We start from the raw sequence: 27358 nt of genomic DNA on the forward strand, positions 1-27358 counted from the left end.
GATTGGTTTTATTGTGCAAGGTAGGGAGAGAGCAAAATTCTTAAAATGCATCCAGGCAAACATTTTTAGCCAGAAAGTAGAAAGCCCAACCAGGGACCGTAGTTCTTGACCTAACATTCAAAATAAGCCCGGGCAAATAGAAGGCAGTAGTGTTTTGCATAGTGATTGTAACTCAGTTAGATGTAGGATAGTTGTGGAAAAGTATAAAGATATAAGTTTTAAATTGGGGAAGAGCTAATTTTACTGTGCATATGCGCATATGCAATAAGACTTGAACAATATCCAGGCTTGGACTGTCAAGTGGCAAGTAACGTTCACACACAAAAACCCAGTAACAACTATCTCCAATAGTTGAACCAATACCCCATAACATTCAATGGTGTCACTAAATCCTCGATGATCAACATCCTAAAAACTCAACTGGACTTGCAGACAAATACAATGGTTACAAGAGCAGGTCAGAGGTATACTGCTGTCAGCAATTCCCTCTTCACTCCCACGCCTGTCCATCATCCATATGGATAAGTCAGGAGAGTTATGGAATGCTCTGCACTTACCTGGTTGAGTACAGCTCCAGTAACACTCAAGAAGGTTGACACCAATCAGGACAAAGACACTTGATTGACACCATATCCACAAATGTCTACTCCCTCCACCACTGATGCTCAGTCACAACCCTGTGTACCTAGCTACAAGATGCACTGCAGAAATTTTCCAAAGGTCCTTAGTCAGCCAATTCCAACCCTACAAACACTTTTATCTGGAAGGACAAGGGCAGCAGATGCAAGTTAACCTCCAAGTCACTCACCATCCTAACTTGGAAATATGTCACTGTCCAAGGTCAAAATCCTGGATCTCCCTCCCTCATGGTATTGTTGGTCTACCTACAGCACAGGGACTGCAGCAATTTAAGAAGACAGCTTATCTCCACATTTTCAAGGATAACCAGTGATATGCAATAATTGCTAGCCAATCAATCAGTGACACCCACGTCTCATGAGTGAATGAAACGAAAATTTGAGGGAGACGGTCTAGAACAGTGAAAGAATTTTGGAGGTTTAGACCTTCTCACTTTTTGTGCAGTGAACAACTGGAGGTAAAAGATCAAGACAGTTCCTGCATTGACAGATAGACAAGAACATGTTGCAGGAAACCATGAGGAACATTGCAGTCTGCTCATGTCCAATTTGCAGGCAGTGTCATACATTGGTCTACGTAAGAGACTATGCACCTTCATCAACTATTCCTTTTCTTCTTCACTACAAATACTAGTGGCCACCAGAAGAGGACAAAGCACGAGATGCTATAATCTCCCCCTAGCAGCAACAGCACCACCACCACCTCAGAGTCTGATGTCTCCAAAACCGCAGAGAAGGCACTGACATGGTTTTCATCTGTATACACCACCAGCACAGACATTCAGCTTGACAGATTCACTACCCAGTATCAACTCAGAATCACATTCTGGTGGGCACATTACAGCCAACAGTCCACTGATGTCAGAGGGGGCAATGCCCAAAGTCTCTGATATTTGGATGACTGCTGGAAAAACCTGCTGAGACCATGAGGATGATGGGCATATACTCAGCCATCAGTGACAAGGTGAACATGCTGTTATAGGTAAAGAAACATCAAGTAGTGATACCCAAGGTGCTCAGTAAGAGAGAGAGAAATATAAAAGATTGCATCCAAATTCTATCAACTGTCATAACTCCTGCATGGGACCACTTGGCTGCTTCATGGAACCGGTGGTGGCAGTAACCTTGGACAGCCAGCTGCTGAATATTTGCTCAAACATATGCTATCACTATATTCATAGGTACACAGCATCAGTAGTGCAAAAAAGGGGTCTCTGTCTCACTGCTGGTGACCCTTCATCTCAAGGAGATACCAGGAGGGAGCAGAGGAATTCAGGCAGGTCCAGCTTAGGACACTCAATAAACACCCTGCCTTTCCACCTTCTCTACGTCAGTGACCCAATTTCTTGTAGCAGGTTAGGGCCAGAAGACTACACCTGCACTCGTTTGAAAAAAAGCAATCTTGCTGATACTGAGTTCACATGATCCTTTTCTGTTCATTGTTATGACTTTTCTCAGCTTCACACCACAATTCATGAAGTGTGGGGAAGAAAAGGAGCAAATATGGAAGGATGCCAAGAGGCCCAAGTTGCATGGTTGACTTCTGTGACCACTTACATCTGCAGATAGAGCTGAGGTTACCTTTATCTAGCTCATGGGTGTATCGCTTCTGAAAGAAGAAAACCATTATGTCCAGCAAAGGTAAAGTCACCACAGTCCCAGAAGACTGAAGGGCTGCTCTCTCATCTTCGATGATTGGTGGACAGCTTATAATTAGGGAATGAGTAAGTAATATACAATACTGTCAGTCGCTTGAGCCTGCTCTGCCATTCAATTAGATCATACCTGATATTCTACCTCCAGGCACTTTCCTACATTATGCACATATCCTTTTCTACCTTTATGGGTTACAAATCTATACATTTCTGTCTTACACATACTTGGACTAAGTCTCCACAACCTTCTGGAGGGCAATGCTACAGATTCATCATCCTCTAATGTAACAATTCATCCTCATCCTAGTCCCAAATGCCCTATCTCTTGTACTGAGATTGTATCCAATGATTCTAGAACCCCAATTCTTGTTGAATCTACCCTCCTGAGCCCTATAGGACTTTTGCATGCTTCAATGAGATCACTTCTTCTTCTTCTAAACTCTTGAGAATGTATGACTAATTTCCTTAGTTTCTTCTCATACAACAATCCTGCCATCCCAAGGATTAGTTTGGTGAATCCTCATTACAGTCCGTGTATGGCAAGTATATCTTTCCTTAATTAAGGAAACTAAAACTGTATACATCAGTTACAGTTTCACAAGGCTCTATACAATTGCATGTAATGTATCTATATAAACAGTATATATAATGTCTTTCCTCAAAAACCCTTGCAATAATGGCTAATTAACTATCTGCTTTCCTAATTGCTTTTTGCACCTGCATGTTAGCTTTCAGTAACTTATGAACAATGACAGCTAGGTATCTTTGAGCATCAATACCACTCAATTTCTCACTATTTAAGAAATACACTGGATTTCTGTTTTTCATACCATAGATGCTAATTTTGCACTTTCACACACTGTATTCTACCTAACACGTCCTTGCCCAATCTGCCTAAACCCTCTTGAAGCCTTTACCTATCCTCCTCACAATTCATATTCCCACCTAGTTCTGTACCATCAGAAAACATTACATTTGGTCCAATCATTCATATGGATTATGAATAGCTGGAGCGCAAGCACTGATAATTGCTCCACTGCTCACCACAGCCTGTCCACCTGAAAATGACCCCTTTATTCCCACTATGTTTTAAAAAAATAAACCAACTTGCTATCCATACCAAAATATTTACCCCCATTCCATATGACTGTACTCTTGCTACGTAATCTACTGTGTGAGACCTGATCAAAAGCCTTCTTAAAATCCAAAAGCACCATATCCACAAGTTCCTCCTTATCTATTCTACTAGTTACATTCTGAAAACTTCTAGCAGGACGCTAGACGATATTTACTGAAATTGGTTTCATTCACAGTTTGGGTAAAATCATAGGAACAACAGCATAGTCTGAATGACCTCATCTGCCAAGATGGCATGACTGGTGCAAGTTCTGATGTATTCAACTGTTAATAACCTTGAGAGACACATGGTCTATAACATGTACACAGCTGCTTCTCTTTTCAGTCATCTGCACTGTCAATCTTGATGATAAGCAGCCAAGCTGCTAAGACCATCTTTGAGACTTTTAGAAACGTTGTCCCCTAGTATACTAACACCAAATTAATCTGCACTGCTAAATGTCACTTAAATGCAAATTTCCACTTCCAATATTATTATATATTTCCTAGATTTATCAAATACTACAAATAGATCCATAAAACTGTAAACAAATTATACTAGAAAAATGTATTATTTGCATGTTCCCATTCTGCTACCATTTCCACAAATTCTTAACCATTTAAAACTGACTTCTAATATAGATAGACATTTTCTCTAATGTCTTTATTTCTCTCTCCTTTCTTACTTGAGCATGCACCAATTCAGCACTCTGAATGATAAGCAATTCAATGGTTTTAAACATATATAAAATATATTATACAGGGATATATTGTGATTTTACTATTGGAAGAATAATTGAAAGTGTACAATTTGAATTTAAAAACACAAAAAAGGAGTGTCAGTAGCACAATTTATCATATATATGATTGATCTGTTTCTGCCCCTGAAATACACATGGATACAAAGCATCTCTTTTCATAAAAGCAAATACATCAAACATAAATAACATTTAGAATTTTGTCCACTACCTTTTCCACTGATTTTTGTAAATAATTAAACAGATCCTTTTAGATACTGCACTTGAAGATATACATTGTATTAACTGACTAAACACTACTGATGCTGTTCGGAAAATAATAGTCAATACGTTTGGATTGCAGTCTACTTTCATCCCATAGAAACATATCTCTGACGAATTTTGATTTATTGAAAATACTGAGATCATGAGATTCATGGGTGGCACGATGGCTCAGTGGTTAACACTGCTGCCTCATAGTGCCAGGGACCTGGGTTTGATTCCAGCCTTGGGCAACTGTCTGTGTGGAGTTTGCACATTCTCCCCATGTTTGTGTGGGTTTCCTCCGGATGCTCCAGTTCCCTCCCATAATCCAAAAATGTACAGGTTAGATGAACTGGATATGCTAAATTGTCCATAGTGTTCACGGATGTGTAGATTAGATGTATTAGTCAGGAGTAAATATAGGATAATAGGGTAGGGAGATGGGTCAGTGTGAGTTACTCTTTGGAGGGTAGCAGTGAATTTGTTGGGCTGAAGGGCCTGTTTCCACACTGGAGGGATTCTATGGAGATATATTAAAAGTCACAATGAAAACTTCATAGTTAAATCTCATCGTACTTTATAGGTTTATAGGTATTTGTTATTGACTAGTCATTGACAATTATTGTATTTCTACTCCTGGGGCCCAAAGCATATGAGAGGTGGGATTTCTGAGCTTAGCTGAGAAGTTGTGCAGAAGCTGAAAGTTAAAACTTGCTGCTCCAAGGAAGTGAATCACTGAGTTGTCAGAAAAGTCTATGGTTGATGCTTTTGATGATGTTGCTCAGATCTGTAGTGTAGTGATTGTAATGAGGCCAGCCAGGTGGACCTCATAGAACATGAGTTCCCTGATTGTGACTGTTAATCTGGTCCAACCAGGGAGGCCAGGCTGACAGGTGTCAGACATCCTGTACACTCCTTGTACCAGAGACAAGGACTTTCCATGTGTAAATAAAGGGTAACTTGGTGTCAGGATACCAAGCCTCTGTGGAGTTATTTCATGTAGCATAAATCATCCTCTGCTCACGGTATAGCACATAAGTTCACAGGTTTTTCAGTATCAATACACAATTCAGTAACGTAAACAATTGCACAGTACACACAAACTTTTTCAGCTGAATCGATTGCTTATAAACATCACATTTACTTGCATTTGCTACGGTTATTAGAGAGGTTTGCAACATAGTACATCCAGCATGATGAAAAAGGATCAAAAGCATTAATGTTTCAAATCCACCAGAAAAAACATACCACCTTCCACTGGCAGCAGATATATTTTCACAAGTCAACTGTTTGCTAACTTCTCTATACAGATGAGACATTCAGCTAAAGTGCAAGTGGTATCTCCTGTTCATGAAAATCCAAAGGCTAGATAGCTCTCATTGCATTGTCTCCAAACAGTTCTTACTCTTTTATGCTTTGGGTTCAGATATTTCATTGAATTAGCAAAGGTATCATCTCTTTTGAGAAGAAACTTATCAATTTCTTCTTAGAATCTATTCTGAGAACTTTACTGGCTTAACTAAAATTAATTCTCAAAATATTTACCTTAAAATCCATAGTAATATAAAGATTGGTCCAGGCAGGCAGGCCAATTCAACCATCTTTCATCAAATGCATGCCTCTTTACTGTGTATGCACAGTTTCTTCTCATCCTCGAGATATGATCCTCAATCATCAAGCATGTTTAGTCTGAAAGCAAGCTGCAAAAGTAAATTTCACATCTTCCACGCATGCATGGTGCCGAATCTCAATTCTTGCAGGACATCAGGAATCTCCGTGAAGTGGTGCTGCTTCTCATCTTGCTGCTGCACACCAGTGTGCCAGAAACAATTGGTACAGTGAAACTTGTCACTGGAAGAAATGGGTTTAGGACAGTACCTTTGCAGATTAACACAGTATGATGTTGGGCATACACTTTTGGACCATTATAGTTAAATCATTGGTACCTTGAGATTGGTATGGAGCATAATCCCTGCGCTAGGACAGATAAGCCCAAGGTAATATTAATGACATGATTGTGGCAAGCTTCAGGCATCTCCCCAGCATGATTTCAGCATAACAGCCTGTATGCCATGGAGATTCGTGGAATATTATTTGGAAGGACAACAGGGTTCTTCCATAAGCCCAGTTCTTGGAAGAACAGGTAACAGGGAGAGCATGATTTATGGTGGGGGTAAGCAATCAGAGAGAAGTGATTTATCTGGGGAAAATTATTGAAAAGCAGCCTGTGTAGAAACCTGCAACCTTCTTTGATATTGTAGTGAAGATGGCAGAAATGCTCCTGCACTTTCTAGCTTAACATTCATGTTGCCATATTTTACACAAAAACTTAACGTTTTGGTGATGGTCTCCAGCTTTCCCTTCAAGGCTCTGCTCAGGCCACGCTTCACTACCCACAGTCAACTTGGCACCAGATTTCAAAGCAGTCTAGTTGAGAAAAGAAAGCTAAGGCAGCCTTTAGGCACTCTGCATATACAAACAGGAAGCTTATTTTATTTGTGAGAACTAGATGCCTCTTTTTCAGCCTTTACTACTATGGCAAAGATGCAATATTGTTCCGTTATGTTCACGCACGTCTTATTCATTACATTAGGTGATAGAACCAATATATTTCATAAGTGTAGAATTTGAGTAATGCAGTTTCACCTTGTTAATTCCATTTCAACCAAGTACAAAAAAAATCTTTTATGGATCAATGCATTAAATCTAAAAGATTATAACAACAATTTATTTTTATTTCTTCTAACTCCTACATCAATGAAATAAAAATGAATATTAAATGAAGTGGCATTACAATAGATATTTTTTAAAGATTAGATTCCCTACATTGTAGAAACAGGCCCTTAGGCCCAACAAGTCCACATCAACCCTCCGAAGAGAAACCCACCCCCCTATATTTACCCCTGACTAATCCACCTAACACTATGGGCAATTTAGCATGGCCAATTCACCTAACCTGCACACCTTTGGACTGTGGGAGGAAACCAGAGCACCCAGAGGAAACCCACGCAGACATGGGGAGAATGTGCAAACTCCACACAGACAGTTGCCAGAGACGGGAATTGAACCCGTGTCCCTGGCACTGTGAGGCAGCAGTGCTAACTGCTGAGCCACCGTGCTGGCCCAAGCCACTGTTTAGATTAGATTAGATTAGATTAGATTACTTACAGTGTGGAAACAGGCCCTTCGGCCCAACAAGTCCACACCGCCCCGCCGAAGCGAAACCCACCTACCCCTACATCTACATCTACCCCTTACCTAATACTACGGGCAATTTAGCATGGCCAATTCACCTGACCTGCACATCTTTGGACTGTGGGAGGAAACCGGAGCACCCGGAGGAAACCCATGCAGACACGGGGAGAACGTGCAAACTCCACAAACCCAGGTCTCTGGCGCTGTGAGGCAGCAGTGCTAACCACTGTGCCACCGTGCCGCCCCACTGTGCTGACTATTCATTGTAGTCTTCACCAAAGAGATGCAAACAAACTTGTAACTTTGTTATATTATCAGCAGACAAAATTTTGTTTCCTGTTCACACTACAGTGATATCTACAAAAGCAGCTCCACTTTCAAAGGCATTGTGGTAATATAAACAAAGTAGTGTGCATGCCTCTGGAAGCAATTCATCACTGCTTTATTCTTTTATTCTACCATATCATTTCAGCCAGTATTGAGCAGTGTCTCAGCCCGCAGCAAAGGAAATCAATTTCACATTACTATTAATTCTCCCTTACAGTAAATATTGGGGCAAAAATAAGTGTAACTGAAGAATCCACACAGTATGAATGGAAATTAGCAGAACCTTAAGGCAAACACATATTCCCTTTCCTTCCCCTTTAAGCATTCTGAAGACCCCATTCCTTCCAAAATATCCTCGCCCATGCTCAATACTTCATTGCCTTCCACAGAATCAATTGAATCCCGACAGTGTGGAAGCAGGCCATTCAGTCCACCAAGTTCACAGTGACCCTCTGAAGAGCATCACACTCAGATCCACCTTATCCCTGTAATCATGCTTTTCTTTGCTGCTTTCCTTTGCCATGCTGAGGCATCATACCTGACCTTTTACCTCTTCTCTACAAGGCCCATAAACATTTCTTTTAAATGAAACAGCGACTTACTTATACATCTTTCAATTTAGTTCAGTGCATTCACCTCTCACAATATGGTCACCTTCATATTGCAGAGACCAAAACAAACTGGATAACTGCTTGACAGAGCACCAGAATCATGATCCTAATTTTCCTATTGCTTGGCATTTTAATTCATTACCTTGCATGAAGAATGGTTAAATTAGAATCAAAATATTTACTGTTTTTTTCTCTCCAAATAATGCTGAACTTGCTGAATTATTCCCAGCATTTCTGCTTTTGAGGTTACGTTATTTGGTATGCTGCAAGAAATTGTTACTTACCAGTATAAATAGCTGAGAGAGTGTGGATCACAGCTATAGAATGGTGGACAGAGGTAACATTCTGAGAGACTTTTTCATCATATTGTGGGCAATTGTTAGGTCCACAGTAGGCTAAAATCTCATCAGTGATGTTAGCTGAAAGCCAAAGAATGTGTGTTACTAGATCATAGGGTACAAATTTATTTTTCAGTAGGATTCCAACTTTCTTTATCATAATTTCATTAATTTACATATTTATAAATGATTATCAGTATTTTTGCCCATGCTCATCATGCAATCCACATAAGCTACAAATGTATTCACAATTTGCAATTCATACATATAAGTGAAATAGATTGTGATGTAAATATTACTTTTTGTGTGCTGAGATTGCATTCATAATTATTTGTAATATACCGTTACCACCTGAATATAATTAAACCTACTTGTTTTATTTCCACAGAGTATGTGGCATTGGTGACAGGACAGCATTTAATGCCTGTCCCTAGTTGTCCTTGAGAAGGTGATGGTGCGTTGCCTCTTGAACTGCTGCAGTCCATGAGCTAAAAGTTGATCCAAAATACCTTTTGGGAGGGAAATCCAGAATTTGACCCAGTGATAATGATGGAACAACAATGTATTTGCAAGTCAGGAAGGCGAATGGTTTGGAGATGAACTTCACTTTTTATCCGTTCCCCTTGTCCTTCTAGATGGAAGTGGTCATGAGTTTGGAAGGTGCTGTCTAAGGATCTTTGGTGAATTTCTGCAGTGTATCTTGTAGGTAACACGTACTGTTGCTACTGAGCATTGGTGGTGGATAGCGAGGACATGAAGCCAATCAAGCAGGCTGCTTTATCCTGGATGGCATCAAACTTCTAGAATGTTGGAGTATTCTATCACTGTGGCCAGTGGTGGACAGGCATTGGGGAGTCAGGAGTTAATTGCGACAGTAGTCCAAGCTTCTAACCTGCACTCAAGTTAATTCTAATTATATGGCAAGTGCAGTTGATTTTCTGGTCAATAGTATCCCCAGAATGTTGATAATGGAGGATTCAGTGATGGTAATGCCACTGAATATCAAGGGGCAGCAGTTAGATTATCTCTTATTAGACATGGTCATTGTCTGGTATTTTTGTAGCAGGAATGTTACTTGTCACTTGTCAATCCAAGTCTGGATATTGTCCAGATCTTGTTGCATTTGAACAAGGACTGCTTCATTATCTAAGGAATCATGATTGATACTAAACATTGTACAATAGTCAGTGAATATCCTTCCTTCAAACCTTATCGAATCATACAGCATGGAAACAGACCCCTCAGTCCAACCAGTCTATGCCGACCATAATCCCAAACTAAACTAGTCACACTTGCCTGTGCTTGGCCCATATCTCTCCAAACATTTCTTAATTATGTACTCACCTAAATGTCTTTTAAACATTGTAACTGTACCTGCATCCATCACATTCTCTGGATGTTCATTCCATATGCAAACCACTGTCCATGTAAAAAAAGCTGCCCCTCTTGTCTTTTTTAAATCTCTTTCTCTCTACTCACCTTAAAAATATGCCCCCCTAGTCTTGAAATCCCCCATCCTAGGAAAAAGAAACCTGCCATTCACCTTACTTACACCCCTCATGAGTTTGTAAACCTCTATAAGGTCAACCCTTAACTCCTGCACTACAGTAAAAAATGTCCCAACCTATCCAACCTTTTCCCATGACTCAAACCGTTTATTCCAAGTCACATCCTGGTAAATCTCTTCTGAACCCACACCAGCTTAATAATATCCTTCCTATAACAGGGCAATGAGGAATGGGCATAGTATTTCAGAGGAGACCTTACTAACAACCTGTACAATCTAGATATAGCATCCCAATTCCTATACTCAAAAGTCTGAGCAATGAAAGAGAGAAGGACAGGATGATGGAGGAAAGGACATTCATGAAGCAGCTGAAGATGGTTGGGCCTAGGACACTGCCCTTGGGAACTCTGCAGAGATACTCTGGAACTGAAGTAACTAACCTCCAACAACCACAACCAGCTTCTGGTGTGCCAGGTATGACTAAAAGCAGTGGAGAGTTGGCCCTGATTCAATCACTCCATTTTGCTAGGGTAGTACAAAGCATGCCTAATAAAAAAGGAGGTGTCATCCAGGGGGAGCTACAAAACAGGACTATTTGTGTGCTAAACAGATAAGCAACAACTTATAGAGGGGGCTAAGTGATTCCACAACCAACAGATCAGAACTAAGCTCTACAGTTCTGCCACATCTAATTGTGAATGACAATGGACTATTAAGCCACTCACTGGAGGAAGATGCTCCACAAATATCTCCATCCTCAATGATGGCGCATCAGTGTAAAAGCATACAAACAATCCTTGGCTAGAATTACCAAGTGATTGATCCATCTCAGCCTTCGCTGGAAGTCCCCAGCATCACAGACACTAATCTCCAGCCAATTTGCTTCACTCCAAATGATTTGAAAAGATGGCTGAAGGCACTAGATGCAGCAGGCATTCTAATCATAGAATTGAAGGCTAATAGCATGCTGGCCTTCATAACAAGAGGGATTGAGTATAGAAGCAAAGAGGTGCTTCTGCAGCTGTACAGGGCCCTGGTGAGACCACACCTGGAGTACTGTGTACAGTTCTGGTCTCCAAATTTGAGGAAAGACATTCTGGCTATTGAGGGAGTGCAGCGTAGGTTCACAAGATCAATTCCTGGAATGGCAGGATTGCCTTACACGGAAAGACTGAAGCGATTGGGCTTGTATACCCTTGAGTTTAGAAGACTGAGAGGGGATCTGATTGAAACATATAGGATTATGAAAGGACTGGACACTCTGGCAGGAGGGAACATATTTCCGTTGATGGGGGAGTGCCGAACCAGAGGACACAACTTAAAAATACGGGGTAGACCATTTAGGACAGAGATGAGGAGAAACTACTTCACCCAGAGAGTGGTGGCTGTGTGGAATGCTCTGCCCCAGAGGGCAGTGGAGGCCCAGTCTCTGGATTCATTTAAGAAAGAATTGGATAGAGCTCTTAAAGATAGTGGAGTCAAGGGGTATGGAGATAAGGCTGGAACAGGATACTGATTAGGAATGATCAGCCATGATCATATTGAATGGCGGTGCAAGCTCGAAGGGCAGAATGGCCTACTCCTGCATCTATTGTCTATTGTCTATTGTCTATTGAAGACTTGTCTTAGCTGCTGCTGTGAATTTTATCACAAGTTTCAAGCTGTGAGTAATTTTTCAGAGCCAATTGTTGGTGCTTTCTTGGTGAGCTGTTATTAAGAGAATATTAAGGTATTAAGAGAAAGGTTTATATCTTCAGCTTTGTAGGTATAGAATTCAAATAGACAGGGAAAATCCTTGGGGAGAGCTCTGTTATTATTAAAATTGAGTTAACACAATTCAAAGGTGTGTGCTCTACTGAATGCCCTCTTTTTGCAATATTGGAAATGAGGAAAATAGTTCAGGTAAAGTAGTTTTGGATCACAAATCTCTGGTAGCTTGATGTCTTGGAATACTGAAAAACAGATCTGCTCCTACTCTTCCTCCTCCATTTATTGTTACCAGATGTTGGTAGTAATAAATCAAAATTGATCCAAAATCTCTCATTAGTCAAATAGTCATAAATCTTCAAAGATGATAAAAGAAATATCTAGACTTGGATGCATTGCAAGCAGGGTACTGAAATAAACTCAAAACTATTGCTGTAAAGTGAAACATGTTGCACTCATCAAGGCAAAAGAAAGTCTATCAGATTTCAAATAATCATGATTTATACAGTAGATGACAAGTCAACACTAACTGGCCAAGGTGTTGGCATGGAGTAAGCAACAGGAAATTATTGGTACCTCTTGCTTCCAGCCATTCAAATAATCAATAGGTCTTGAATCTTTTTCTTTTATTTGTGGAGAACAGGGGCCTGTATGTAACAGGGGCCATTCCTGATGAAGGGCTTTTACCCGAAACGTTGATTTTCCTGCTCCTCGGATGCTGCCTGACCTGCTGTGCTTTTCCAGCACCACTCTAATCTAGACCCTGCCTGTATGTAAATGTAAATTACTTTAACAGGGATAAATGAGGCATATTATGAGCTCAGCTCATCATCAGAAATTAGTTGTTAGTTTATTAAGTGTAATAACCAATTCGAGATGATCAGTAAAGCTCGTAAATTTGAAATGCAAGCATTCATCAAACTTGCTGTGCAATACATATTCGATTCATGGAGGGTGGCGTGTCTTTGAGGTGTAGGTTGCAAGTCTTAACTGGGTTCAAACACAGATTTAACCAGGAGGAGGTTGGGAGAACAGGCATATTATCCCATTCCCAGTGCAGCAAAACATCAGATAAGGCCACGAGTCTCAAATATCTGCTTGGTGACAATCCTGAGAGGCCACTGCAGGTGAACTGCTTTCCTTTCACTAAGTACTGTGAGCATTCAACACGAGCCGCACTGCATGTTCTTAGTAAAACAGACTGCTAATGATGTGGAATCATAGAATACCTACAGTGTGGAAACAGGCCCTTCAACCCAACATGTCCATACCAACCCTCGGAAGAACAACCCAGACCCATTCCCCTCTCCTATTATTCTATTTTTACCCCGACAAACGCACCTAACCTACACATCCCTGAACACTACAGGCAATTTAGCCTGGCCAATTCACCTAACCTACACATTTTTGAACTGTAGGAGAAAAACTGGAGGAAACCCACGCAGACACAGAGATAATGTGCAAACTCACAGACAGTCAGCTGAGGCTGGAATCAAAACCGAGTCCCTAGCGCTGTAAGGCAGCTGTGCTAACCCATTGAGTCACCATGCCACCCCTGTCCCTTGTTCTACTAGCTTATACTTTTGAGTACCCTCTCACACCACCAATGTTTTGCTGTTTACCCCTGAAAGTCAATGACTTTTAAAGAAATATTATATAATAGCTCACATAACTCTGCAACTTGTCACAGCAGCAAAGAAGCCCTGCATCCTAAGTTCAGGAAACCAAGATATGGAATCAGAATGTGTAGAAAGGATAACTGATAACGGCAAGAAGTAACTTTTATAGAAGTGATGTATAGATCCCCTAGTAGTAAACCTATGACAGGATAGAGAATAAAGGAAGGAATAATGGGAGCTTATTGAATGTTGAAGATAATGTCAAACATAAAGACACAACATGGAATTGTGCACAGACAGGAGGTTCACTCTATGCTGTTATTTATATTTCATCCATAGAGTATGGAAATAGACCCTTCAGTCCAAGTCAACCATGCTAACCAGACATCCCGATCTGAACTAGTCCCATTTGCTAGCATTTGGCCCATATCCCTCTAAACCCTTCCTGTTCATATACCCATCCAGATGCCTTTTAAATGCTGTAATTGTACCCGCCTCCACCATTTCTTCTGGCAGCTCGTTCCGCATATGCACCACCTTTTGCATGAGAAGGTTATCCCTCAGGTCATTATTAATTTTTTTCTCCTTTAACCTATCTCTTCTAGCTTTGGACTCCCCTACCCTGGGAAAAAGATCTTGGCTAGTCACTCTATCCATGCCCCTCATGATTTTATAAAGCTCTATAAGATCACTCCTCAGCCTCTGATGCTCCAGGGAAAATAGCCCCAGGCTATTCAGCCTCTCCCTATAACTCAAACACTTCAGTCACAGCAAAAACCTTGTAAATCTTTTCTGCACCCTGTCAAATTTTAAAACATCTTTCCTATAGAAGGGTGATCAGAATTGCATGCAGTATTCTTGAAGTGGCCTCATCAATATCTTTTACGGGTGCAAAATGGCATCTCCTAAACTCAATGTTGTGACCAATGAAGGCAGGCGTGTCAAACATCTTCTTCACCAAGCTGTCTACCTACGATTCCACTTTCAAGGAATTATACAGCTGCAACCCATAGGTCTCTTTGTTTGGCAACACTCCCCATGGCCCTACCACTACCTGTATAAGTCCTTCATGTATAATGCTGACTTTGCGCATGACACAACAAAGTAAATCTTAAATCATGCACGTTTTCAAGTGAGCATGCATATGCAGTTACCCTGCAGTTTTTGTGTCAGCAGACAGTGTCTTACTCTGAGGTAATTAATTAATCCTGTCAGTTTACACAGTACCAAGTCTAGTACAATCTGTTCTCTGGTTGGTTCCAAAACATACTGCTCTAAGAAACTATCTCAAAGGCATTTGTTGAACTTCTCATCGAGGCTACTAATACCACTCAGTCACAGAGATATACTGCACGGAAACAGACTCTTCGGTCCAACTCTTCCATGCCGACTAGGAATCCTGAATTAATCTAGTCCCATTTGTCTGCATTTGGCCCATATCCCTCTAAATCCTTCCTATTCATATACCTATCCAGAAGCCTCTTAAATGCTGTAATTGTGCCAGCCTCCAACACTTCCTCTGGCACCTCATTCCATACACCCATCACCCTCTGCATGAAAAGTTGCCCCTTTGGTCCCTTTAGTCTCTAACCCTAAACCTATGCCCTCTAATTTTTACTCCCACAACCCAGGAAAAAGACCTTGTCTATTTACCCTATCCATGCCCCTCATAATTTTATAAAACTTTATAAGGTCACCCCTCAGCCTCCAACACCCAAAGGAAAACAGCCCCAGCCTATTCAGCCTCTCATGATAGCTCAAAGCCTCCAATCCTGACAACTTCCTTGTAAATCCTTTCTGAACCCTTTCAAGTTTCACAACATCCTTCCGATATCAGGGAGACCAGAAATGCACACAATATTCCAAAAGTGGCCTAAATAATGTCCCATACATCCACAACATCAGTCTGATTTTCCAGTCTATTAAAAAGATGGTGTGTTGGGAAGCATGGATTGTCTTGAGTTAGCATTAAGAACTATCAGGGCTACGGGAGTGGCTACAAAGGCAAGGTAGGTATTATGGGGAACTATGGGGAATAGGTACAGTATGAGGTTCCTGTGCTGGCAAAGATGTACACAAGCAATGTTATGGGCATGATGGATTATGAGCTGGAGGGATGTTTTACGTTTTATGCTTTATTTTAAGATTTTGAACAGTATTGGAAATTGCATCCATATCTGGCACCCTCTCACTACCTCAAGGTTCTCCTATGCCAATTCGTTTGATGTCTGTAACCCAAGATCAATCTGATATGCAGGCAACGTTTTAAAAAGAAATCAGGTTAGTGGTGCCATGAATTCTCCTAACTCTGCACAACTGACCTTTGAACAAAACTCCAGGCTTTAGTCTACATAATCAGCAATGCAACACAGTAATTAAGTACATTTTCTAAAGAGAAAATGTAGAAAGTATTAAATAGATAACAATGCATCTTCTATTGTAGTATTTCCAAACAGATGTCTTCTTACCTTTTCCGGAACTGTATTGAAATATTAATGATGACAATAGATTACCCCAAACAGCAGATGACTGGAATACAAGGAAAAATATCCCAAAGTAGTGGTTTACTATATTTTCTCCAATCTTATTAAATTTTTTTGCGTATTGGTAACCACAAATGGTAAGATAGGCACATTTTGCCGACCAAAGTGGAGCTCCTCCTGTTCCAAGAATTATTGCAGTGGGAATAAGTGTATACCTATGAAAAACAATATCTTCATTACAACTGCAGGATTAACAGTTAATGTCTATTTCATTGCATAATTTTCATAGTTCACATCAAGGGCTGATTAATTGATATGATTTATCCAATTTTGGCTTTACAAGATGTATAATCTTGGAATAGCACATTCTACATTTATGCACAGTAGTGGGTACTTGCTATGTCATGTCCATTATTTTACAGTAGGGAACATTGCAATAGATTAAATCTATTTAATAGTGTTGATCATAATCATTGATACTGCATGCAACACGATTTTGGATGACCCATTTAGATATCATTCACTTATTGTAGATACACGTTCTATTCCACTGTGATTGGGCTGATACAGCAGCAATTTTCAGACAAATGCCGTATGCCATAAAGTTGTACATTACAGTTATATTAATGGAGTGCAACAGTGTTGATATACTTAGCAAGTCTAGCCAACCCTCCTTAATTTTGGGAATACAAATTATTTCCTAAAGTTGTGATTTATGTTATATCCAGAAACTTAAACCTTCTACTCAAGAAGGTTGATGCATCACCATGGAAGGTGGCCCTCATCTACCTATCGTTAATGAGACACCCACTTACATTATCCTTTTAGAGAATATGAGCAACTATTTATCACCATTTTAGCTCTCAAATTTCACCTATGCAAAGAAGAATTGATTTTAGGAATCAAGTTCAGACACCTTAGCGAAGCACAATCTTAGGCTAGAGTAGATTTTTAAAATTTATTTTGTACCTATAACAAATTAAAATACCAATTGACAGTAGACTGTATAATTTATGGAGGTTAGAAACTTTGCATTTATTTAGTGCTGAAAGATTTACTGAAGTAATGATAAGAGGAAAGTGAGTGTTTCATCTTATAATGTGGATAATGGATTCAGAGAGTACACTTTATTGAAATGTGGCATGGTGAAGGTAAGACTGGTGTTGAAGATAAGCTATGTCACTTGGAAGATAAAGACTTAAATGATAAAAAAATTATCTTATATCCACATAACAATTACTGAATAAATATAGGTCATATGCTCCTCTCCTTCATTTAGTTCTGATTCCAGTGAAGTCTCGGCCTCACTGACAGGTCCAAATAAGTCATGTCTTTAATGAAAAAGTCTACACATGATCTGCAGCATACAGAAAAATCATCCAACAATGTGCTGGTAGTGAAGGTGTACATTTGACAAACTGACGGTCCTCTTAATAACCAGACTAAGAAAAATACAAGGCTCATTGTAATGCTCTCTCTTAAAGAACTTGAAGGGATTTGTTTAATTGATCTTACTCTCACAGACACAAGCTCAGCAACGCTGCTCACATTTTAGCTGTTGGCAAAGGAGAAGATCTACAGAGACATCAGGCACGAGTGTACAGAAGCTAGGACAGGGAAAAGGGACCCACTAGTGTCAACTCACACAAGGGACAATTTACAAATTGGTTCTCCTATAGGAGTCAGATTTTCATGGATGAGACTACAGTAGAAGATGAATGGGTGAACATACTGATGTGGTAAAATTCCTCCCAAAATACTGACAATGTCGTAACATACAAAGGGAAGGTCCAACTTACACAGAGCTTTGTGCAGAGTTTAGAACCTATCCTTTCCACCATGGAACAAGTAATCACTTCCATCAGCACACATGCTGAACTCATATGTAATGCAGAGTTTAATTGTAATTTTACAGATTTAATTGCAGTACAAATAGCTCCCACTATTTCCATTGAAGGTTTGTTGCTGCTGTGAAAGCTCAGACTGTTGTCATAATGGCTTTGGATACTCTGGTTGGAACAGGCACACTAAATATCAGAGCGGTTCATCAATAGGTACTCCAGCAGATCAGGAGTATTGCTGAGGCACCCATTCCTGGCAGTTGTTTCTTGCAAATGGAATTCACAGGCCTCTTTTAGGAGGAAATCTGGTATTTCAAAAGTTACTCGTGTATAGATCGTAGAATCCCTACAATGTTAAAGCAGACAATTTGCCCCATTGAGTCCATACCAATTCACCAAAGAGCATCATGTTGAGGCCCCACCGCTCCAACTCTATCCCCGTAACCCTGCATTTCCCAGGGCTAATCCACTGAACATGCACATCTGTAGACAGCGTGGCCAATCCATCCAATCTGCACATCTTGAGTCTGTAGGAGGAAACTAGAGCACGCAGAGGAAATCCACACAGACAAGGGAAGAATGTACAAACTCCACACAGGCAGTCACCTAACAAAAATAATTTTATTTTTAAAAGTAAAGGTAAAGGAGGTGTAATTTTCCACATCCTACATATGCATGGTTCATGGAATCCACAGCACCATGCATAAACAGTTAGTCTAAGGGCCTGTGAATCGGGCTCTTGGTGCTATGAGGCAGCAGTGCTAACTACTGAGCCGCTTTGCCCGCCCCAAAGTAGTTGTTGTTTCCTGTAAAGCAGTCAGCCCTGACCACTGCAGTCCAGGCCTTAGTGGTGCCCTTTAAACTCAGGCCTTCTAGACCTGGAGCCACTCAAAGTCAGTCTCCAAACGTCTATCTACTGCCTCTTCACTTAGAACACTCATGTTACAATTGACCAAGAAAGTGACTGGAATAGACATCTAAATACTGTGGCTGCATGAACAGGTCAGAGGCTAGGAACTCAGCAGCAAGTAAAGTTTGATTCCTTCAAAATGTCTACTATCCAACATGGAACAAGTCAGGACTTTGATGAAATATTTTCCACTTGCCTGGATGACTGCAGCTGCAATAATACTCAAGAAGCTCAAAACAAATAAGGCAGCCTACCTGACTGGCATTGCATCCATAACTTTCACTCCCTCCACAACTGGCACATCATAACAGAGATTGTTAACCATGCTATGATGTGCCAATAGCAAAAATTCACCAAGGCTGCTTACACAACATCGTTCGAATATCCTTCACTGTCACTTGGTCAAAACCCTGCAACTCCCAAACAGCACAGTAGACATACCTACACAAAACGGGCTGCAGCAGTTCAAGAAGTAAGGTCATCACCACCTTCCCACAGGCAACTGGAAATAAAAAGAAACTCCAGTTTTATTGCCTCTCCTTAAGTGAGCAAAATCATTTAGACTATAAGGACAGTACAGGGACTGGAGTGCCTTATCTCCCTCCTCAACACTTTTGATTTATTTCCTCCCACGTTTTTGTTTTTTTTTGTTATTGTTATACTGTCCTAGTGGGTAGTGCTTGTAACTTGTTATTTAGATAATTAATAAATCAATGATTTTACAGTGGATTTCTTCAAATAAAACATTAAGAGTTATCTTCTTAGTGTATCAGAGTAATTGACCAACAGCACAGAAGTCAATGAATCAAAGCTATTTTTACATATAAACGTAAAAAGTGCAGTATTTTTATTTAGTTCCTTCCCTTGTTTCCCCACCTTTTTGAATTTTGTTATTGTTACACTGCCCATGGTAGGTAAAATTAGTTGTTTGTTCTTTGTGAATTGGATAATTTGACAAATTGGCAGAGGGATTCCAAACCAGGGATTGGAATTTTTATAATTACTTGATTAGGTGTTTTGATAATTGATGGTTGGATATTTAATCTAAAAGAGCTGCTTTTGTTTTACGCAGGAGTTGTCCCTCTTTCCATCGGGGCCCATGAAGGGTGTTGTATGCAACAATTCCTTACAACCATTGATTAATATGATTCACAGGCTCTTAGACCAACAGTTTATGCATGGTGCTGTGGAGTCTGTGAACCATGCGTATGTAGGCTGTGGACAACTACACCTCCTTTACCATTACTTTTAAAAATAAAATTATTTTTGTTATAGTCACATCCTTATCACTTGTCTTTAGATGGAGCACATGGTGCCTACTAGTATCCTTTAACCTCTTCAGGATAGGTGGGGGTGAATGACTTGGTGAATTAAAATGGACTAGAGAACAAGTCATGTTCAATTCCAAAAGGTCCACCAGGTGACAGGGGCATGCATGCTCACTTTTGGATGAGCTGCTGCTCATAATCAAAGTTGCTGCTACCATCTGAAATAAGTCCACAGAGCCATCGACAAGTCACCCTTTACTTCCATGTATATAGTGCTTGACACCAGCACGGCTCCCAGAGTGAACAGAACCTCTGACACTCCTGTTTATATCTGTCTCTGTATCCTGCTAAAGCTCATTAGTACCTGTGCACAAGCCCTTTTACCACTATGGCATGACATGCACTTCCCACTGGATGTGCATGCATTTATCCCGGACACTACTTTCACTGTCAGGAGCAAGTAAAAAATGTCTTAAAAAACCAAAATTTTTATCTTGGTGGAAGGTAACACTAGAAATACAGACAATAGGAATAGGCCCTTTGGCCCTTCAAGCCTGCTGTGCCATTCATTTTGATTCAATTCACTATCCTCTTCCTGCTTTTTCCCATACACTTTGTTCTCTTTTGTCCTAAGAGCTACATCTAATTCCTTCTTGAAAACATTGAATACTTTGGTCTCAACTAGTTTCTGTGGTACAGAATTCTGAAGCTCACCATTCTCTGGGTGAAAAGGTGAGTTTCCAGTTTCCTCATCTACCCTCCCCCCACCTTACCCTAATCTTCCAACTCAGCACCACCCTCCTGAACTGTCCTATCTGATCATCTTCCTTCCCACCTATCTGCTCCACCCTCCACTCCAACTTATCACCATCACTCCCCCATCTTCATCCACCTATTCCTAGATATCTTCCCCCCAGCCCCATGCCCCTCCCATTCATCTGTCACCCACCTTGGGCCATGTTCACATTCCTGATGAAGAGCTTATGCTTGAAACTCTCCTGCTCCTCGGATTCTGCCTGACCGGCTGTGCTTTTCCAGTGCAACATTTTTATATTCCAGGACAAGAGGCCATAGTCTTAGGATAAGGGGTAGCAAATTTACAATAAAAGAGTTGAGAAAAAGCTACTTCTCCCAAATGGTTGTGAATCTATGGAATTCTCTCCCGCAAAGTGTGGTGGATGCTGGGGCAGTGAGTAAATTTGAGGAGTTAGAAAGAGGGTTTTAATTGGTGATGAGTTGAAGGGATATGGAGCGAAGGCAGGAAAATGGCGCTGAGGAGCATATCAGCCATGATCGAGTGGCAGAGCAGACTCGATGGGCCAAATAGCCTAAATCTGCTTCAATATTTTATCAACGTATGAACAATGATTACACGCCACAATTGCTCACATCTCTCCATCCATGTAATGCTTTTTTTAAAAAAATGCAATCCCCATCAATTACCATTAAATCCCATCTCTTTTCATTCGGTTCTATTAACTATCTCTAACATGATCTCTTCTTACCTACAATTTGTATTATGGTCTGTCTCCTGTGTCACCATACCGGTCTATTTATTTTGATTATATAACAACATTATTCAATCTGTTTACTCTCTTCAACTCTTCAGTGAGATCTATTGCAATTGTTTTGTTCTGTGGCTTGATTTGATGCACTGAGATTTATTCTCAGCCCTACAGTTCTCTGCTCACAGTTTCTTCAGTTTCAGAATATATATTCTATGAATCTAATTGTGGGCGGCACGGTGGCACAGTGGTTAGCACTGCTGCCTCACAGCGCCAGAGACCCGGGTTCAATTCCTGCCTCAGGCGACTCTCTGTGTGGAGTTTGCACGTTCTCCCCGTGTCTGCGTGGGTTTCCTCCGGGTGCTCCGGTTTCCTCCCACATTCCAAAGATGTGCAGGTCAGGTGAATTGGCCATGCTAAATTGCCCGTAGTGTTAGGTAAGGGGTGGATGTGGGGGTATGGGTGGGTTGCGCTTCGGCGGGGTGGTGTGGACTTGTTGGGCCGAAGGGCCTGTTTCCACACTGTAAGTAATCTAATCTAATCATATCAGAGCATTGTTTTCGGCAAGCTTTGAAACGTACATGTGATTATTGGACAGATAGACTAATAGTGTCTGCCTTATAATTTTCTACATACCCTGTTCAGCTTGGTATATTCCTAGAAGACTCTGTAGCTACATGCCTTTTCCATCCTGCCATGCGATGTGGTGTAGAATGTCATACACCGTGACTTGTCTAACTCATGCATATTGACAGGATTGACCAAACACCTTAGGTGATCTTCAACATTTTGAAGACCTACTCCATCACCCTTCTGTAGTCTTATAACATTTATGATATAGCTCATGTGCCTCAATCCACAAGTTTCTGAGTGACGTCATCAGCCATTTACAGGAAGGAAAATTGTGAAAATTAACCTGAGTCCCTAAAAGGCTGACATGATAAATTATAATGGGGATACAGAAATAATTAATGAAGTAGTACTTTGGATCAGTCTTTGTAAGAGGAAACCCAAAAATTCATATCAGAAATAACTGAATTATAATTAAAAAGTAATCCAATATGCATATTCCAATCACAGGCTTTAACTTGGCTGTTTACCAGTTCACAGAAGCTTATGATTTGTTAGAATGATCACTGAATGACCTGTTTGATTCCAAATGATCACACTGGAGCTCCTTTCTGATTAGAGGGTGGTGAATAGATTTGTTTGTGCCTTCCCCAGGAGTTCAGGCCTTTCTGAAGGATGGAAGATTTAAGGTTTTGTTGTCTTACTGGGGCAAATATCCTTAGGAAGGGGTGGGTGGAGAAAACTAGAACTCAGTTTTAATTTACCAAAGTGTGTAAAAGCAATCCCTGAACATAAGCACTGTGAACAAACCCCTTCACACAAGCAAGTAAGAAAGTTGCCATGAGTAGTGAATAATTAATTGGTATAAGTCCCAGTCATCTCAACTGCCATTTTCTTTTGACTTTGCTTTCACTGGTGAGTTCCAGAAAGTCTGGGGAAACCTGTATAGCCAAAGTTAAACACCAAAGCCCAGATTAATATTGCTGTATTAACATATTAAAATTGATAACCCACTTTGCATGAAGCCATTATTTGTACACAGACTAATGCACTGAAATTAATTGTGGAAACGGTTGGGTTGCAGTTGGATTCCTAATGGGCTTACATATTTTGCCCCAAAATCCACACATTCATGCATATTGAAATTGTTTCCCTTAGAGTTTAATCTCTTCTTGTTGATGCAAATGGTGGCAATGATTAAGGGATGCAATAGCCACATGAGCGCAATCCATTATTCCATGAACCCTGGGTATTCCTTCCACTTCATAAAACCACAGTTATCCATCCTACAACTATCATTTGTCCAAAGGAAAACAGATAAACAAACTGTTCCAACAAACAATGTATTTTTGACCTGTATGTCTGGGAGTAGTGACGGATGTCTGCAACGCATTTCCGCTCCTACCTGGCCAGTTGGTCATAATTCATCTAACAGTTCCTTTGAAAACAGTGATACAAGGGACCTCCTAATGAATCACACAATCACAGAATAGAATCATTGAATCCCTAATGGGGTATCAATAGCTGGAGTCTTAGGGCTCGAATCAGACTAGAAGGGAGACAGATAGTTAATATGAATGAAAATGATAGGTAAAAACAATGACTGCAGATGCTGGAAACCAGATTCTGGATTAGTGGTGCTGGAAGAGCACAGCAGTTCAGGCAGCATCCGAGGAGCAGCAAAATTGACGTTTCGAGCAAAAGCCCTTCATCAAGAATAAATGAATGAAAATGATGTTGTGCTTATTGATGTCCTATCTCCTTCACACCTGTCTCATAACAGGAAGGCAGGAGTGGAATACTAATCAGGCTCAATCAATATCATGAGAAGTTTGTTAAACGCATATCTCTGATGGAGATTTGAAGTGTTCTGGGGGCATTCAGCAGCAGTATGCCTTAGGCCAGCTTAAGGCAGAGGCACATGAACCATACCAATGACAAGTGGAAGAGACAAGAAAAGTTTCAAAAAGTAACTAGTGTTTATCACAAGTAAAAGGGCTTACCCCTTTGAACTGAAAGGTACATCAGTCATCGCAAGTCATGAAAAGAGACATCATTATGAAGTTTGGCACATCAGGGGGTCATCACGTCTTGATATCACTTGAGCATAGAATTGTGAGCAAGGTTGTTTGGAGCCCGCATGAGCACCAGGAAAGGTATATCTTGAAATAAATATTGCACCCTCAGGAAGTGAGACCATTGGAGATGAAGAATGGCAGCTTATATAGGAAGGGCACAGCACTGAACATTTAGGCATCTTGAGGAGGGGAACGAGTGATACAAAGGAAAAAAAAGATCGAAGAGTAGAGACAAGGGTGAGGGCATTGATAGATGTTAGGGAAGCTGACCCAACTCTTTTTTTCCCACCTTCATGATGAAAATTCAGCTCCTTTGGCCTCTTAGTGCATTGGGAAGAGAAGACAGCAGAAGGTGCAAAGGAAAAATGCACAGTGATCAATAGTTAAAATAAAACAAAATTATCTGAGAGACGAGTATTTCTGTAAATATTTGCAAAGTACCTAATGGCTTTAGATATGTGCATTTTTCTAAAGCGCGTATTAATCCTGGTCAGTATTTTGTACCATTAAGATGATAATTGAACATGATACAGTTGGAAACTGAAATATATGACCTCACCATTTTATTAACATCCCAATACATCTCCCCATTTTAATTCAGAAGCTTAATATCACAATAAAGTGGGACAAGTATAAAATTGAAAGAATAGGGACTTTTGCAGTTCAGTGGCAACATCCCTACCTCTGAGCCAAGGAGCATGGGTTCAAGTCCCACCTATTCTAGAATATCTAATAACATCTTGGAACAGGTTCATTTGTAAATTCCTAAAATTGTACTAGGATCTGGCTCAAGGGATCCTTGGTACATTTACCATCACATGTTTCCAAACAATCCAAACAATGTGTCTTTAAACTTACTCTGCCTGATATCTGAATACATGAATTTAAATATTGATATTTTGATCCTGGCTGTTCTGCTTAACTTACTGGACTGAATGCAATTTGGATAGGGTCCACCTACAGCAAGCTATAGGACCAAGTTGATCTGACACAAGGCTCCACGGGAAGGGGACAGGATCCAAATCTGGATTCTGGATAGCAATCTGATCTTGGAGCAAGGATTTTCCATTTTTGAACCCCACAGGAGTCCAGTTTTAAACTCTGGGTGCTTTTTTTTTGGAAAGAATTAGCCTGATGGCAAGAGATCGGGGCCCAGGTAGAATAATTCCAGCACATCAATGAAAATATTAGTAAAAGCTTAGTACATATCATTACCAGCTAGGATAAAAATTTCCAATTGAAAATGCAACGTAGCAGCACATGGAGATAACAATGGTCCATTTACAACCAAGATATTTTATCATCACCGGTGGAAGGAACATTGAAGACAGGATAAGAGCTGCATAGATGACACTTAATGAGGCCAAGCCAAGGCCTTGATCACTGTTCAAACTGCTCTGTAAAACAGTAATAAAACAAGAGGGGAGATAAGTCACATGATGTAAATTACAAAGATTCAGGCACTATCCAAAATAAATAAAGCAGTTGATTTGATCACTTTTTTAAAAAAATATAGTCACAAAAACAATAGTGAGTCTGTCTGTTCTCCTTTACTAAAACAATTTGGAACAGACCTACGAAATATGTTGGTTCCTCTTCTGAGGAGCAGCATTCATCGTTAGAATTTGTTAGAACATTTCTCTGAATCAATACAACTCAACATTTCTTACCGGATCTTTCAAACCAGCTTCTCCAGAAATGTTGACACTATCTCTCAGAGTGCTTCATCTGAATGAAGTAGAGTCAAGAGGTGCCAGGCCATGTCTCTGTATACTTTCACAGAACCATCTGCCATATGGTAAGTTTAAATGTCCAGTCTGAATGTTAGTGAACATTAGGTGAATTGGTAGGGTGGGTAGGAGGTTGATGTAATTGGATTACTGTGCAGGAAGTAGGTGGGTGGGGTAACAGATCAGATAGAAGGTTGACAAAATGGTAAATGGGAAGGGTTGGAAAGTTAGTGAAGTGCCAGTGGTGTTGCAAAGGACAGTTGAGTATGATTGCAAGTTGGGCAGCATAGCAGCTGCATGACTGGTAGGTGGATGAGGTAACACGGTGGATAGGATGGTAGGTGATACCACATGTGAGCTGGGTAGTTAGGTGAGCTGGTAAGTGGGTATGTGTATCTGGGATTAGTCAGATTATGTGCAGCTGGGGAATATCAAGTGTTTATTGAGGTCTGGTCGGGGATTAGACAAATGGTCAGGAAGAGCAGTTGGGATCACGATTTGGGAAGGGAGGATGGGGGATTGGCAGGGGGTAGTTAGTAGTCAGGATGTCAGGGGTACCAGTGAGGGACTGTCAGGGTAAGGATTTGGAGTCAGTGAGTGGCTGGGAGGTCAATTCTGTAGTTACCTAGTAGTTTGTGTGGGTTTTAGTCTGGGTGACTAATCAATTAGGATTTACAGATGACACCAAAATTGGAGGTTTAGTGGATAGCGAAGAGGGTTACCTCGGATTACAACAGGATCTTCATCAGATGGGCCAATGGGCTGAGAAGTGGCAGATGGAGTTTAGTTCAGATAAATGCAAGGTGCTGCATTTTGGGAAAGCAAATCTTAACAGGACACTTAATGGTAAGGTCCAGGGAGTGTTGCTGAACAAAGAAACCTTGGAGTGCAGGTTCATAGCTCCTTGAAAGTAGAGTTGCAGTTAGATAGAATAGTGAAGAAGGTGTTTGATATGCTTTCCTTTACTGGTCAGAGTACTGAGTACAGGAGTTGGGAGGTCATGTTGCAGTTGTACAGGACATTGGTTAGGTCACTTCTGGAATATTGCATGCAATTCTGGTCTCTTTCCTATCGAAAGGATGTTGTGAAACTTGAAAGGGCTCAGAAAAGATTGACAAGGATGTTGCCAGGGTTGGGGGACTTGAGCTATAGGGAGAAGTTGAATAGGCTGGGGTTGTTTTCCCTGAAGTGTCATAGGCTGAGGGGTGATGTTATAGAGGTTTATAAAATCATGAGGTGTATAGATAGGGTAAATTGAC

General features: G+C 40.6%; 1 protein-coding gene across 3 annotated transcripts in view; it reads right to left on the reverse strand.

Annotated features, from left to right (window-relative positions):
* unc93a (unc-93 homolog A) overlaps nt 1-27358 on the reverse strand; it is an 89475-nt gene that overhangs the window by 38218 nt on the left and 23899 nt on the right. For 2 of the 3 annotated variants that reach the window (XM_072581183.1, XM_072581184.1), the window contains 3 exons: nt 25585-25766; nt 16183-16412; nt 8828-8962 (listed from right to left, as the gene is read on the reverse strand). In XM_072581183.1, coding sequence (XP_072437284.1) covers nt 8828-8962; nt 16183-16412; nt 25585-25766 — 547 coding nt within the window. Of the gene's footprint in view, nt 1-8827; nt 8963-16182; nt 16413-19389; nt 19446-25584; nt 25767-27358 lie in introns of those variants that run through there. The other variant, XM_072581185.1, reaches the window with a different exon arrangement.

Source organism: Chiloscyllium punctatum, chromosome 11 (assembly GCF_047496795.1).
Source record: "Chiloscyllium punctatum isolate Juve2018m chromosome 11, sChiPun1.3, whole genome shotgun sequence".
NCBI lineage: Eukaryota > Metazoa > Chordata > Chondrichthyes > Orectolobiformes > Hemiscylliidae > Chiloscyllium > Chiloscyllium punctatum.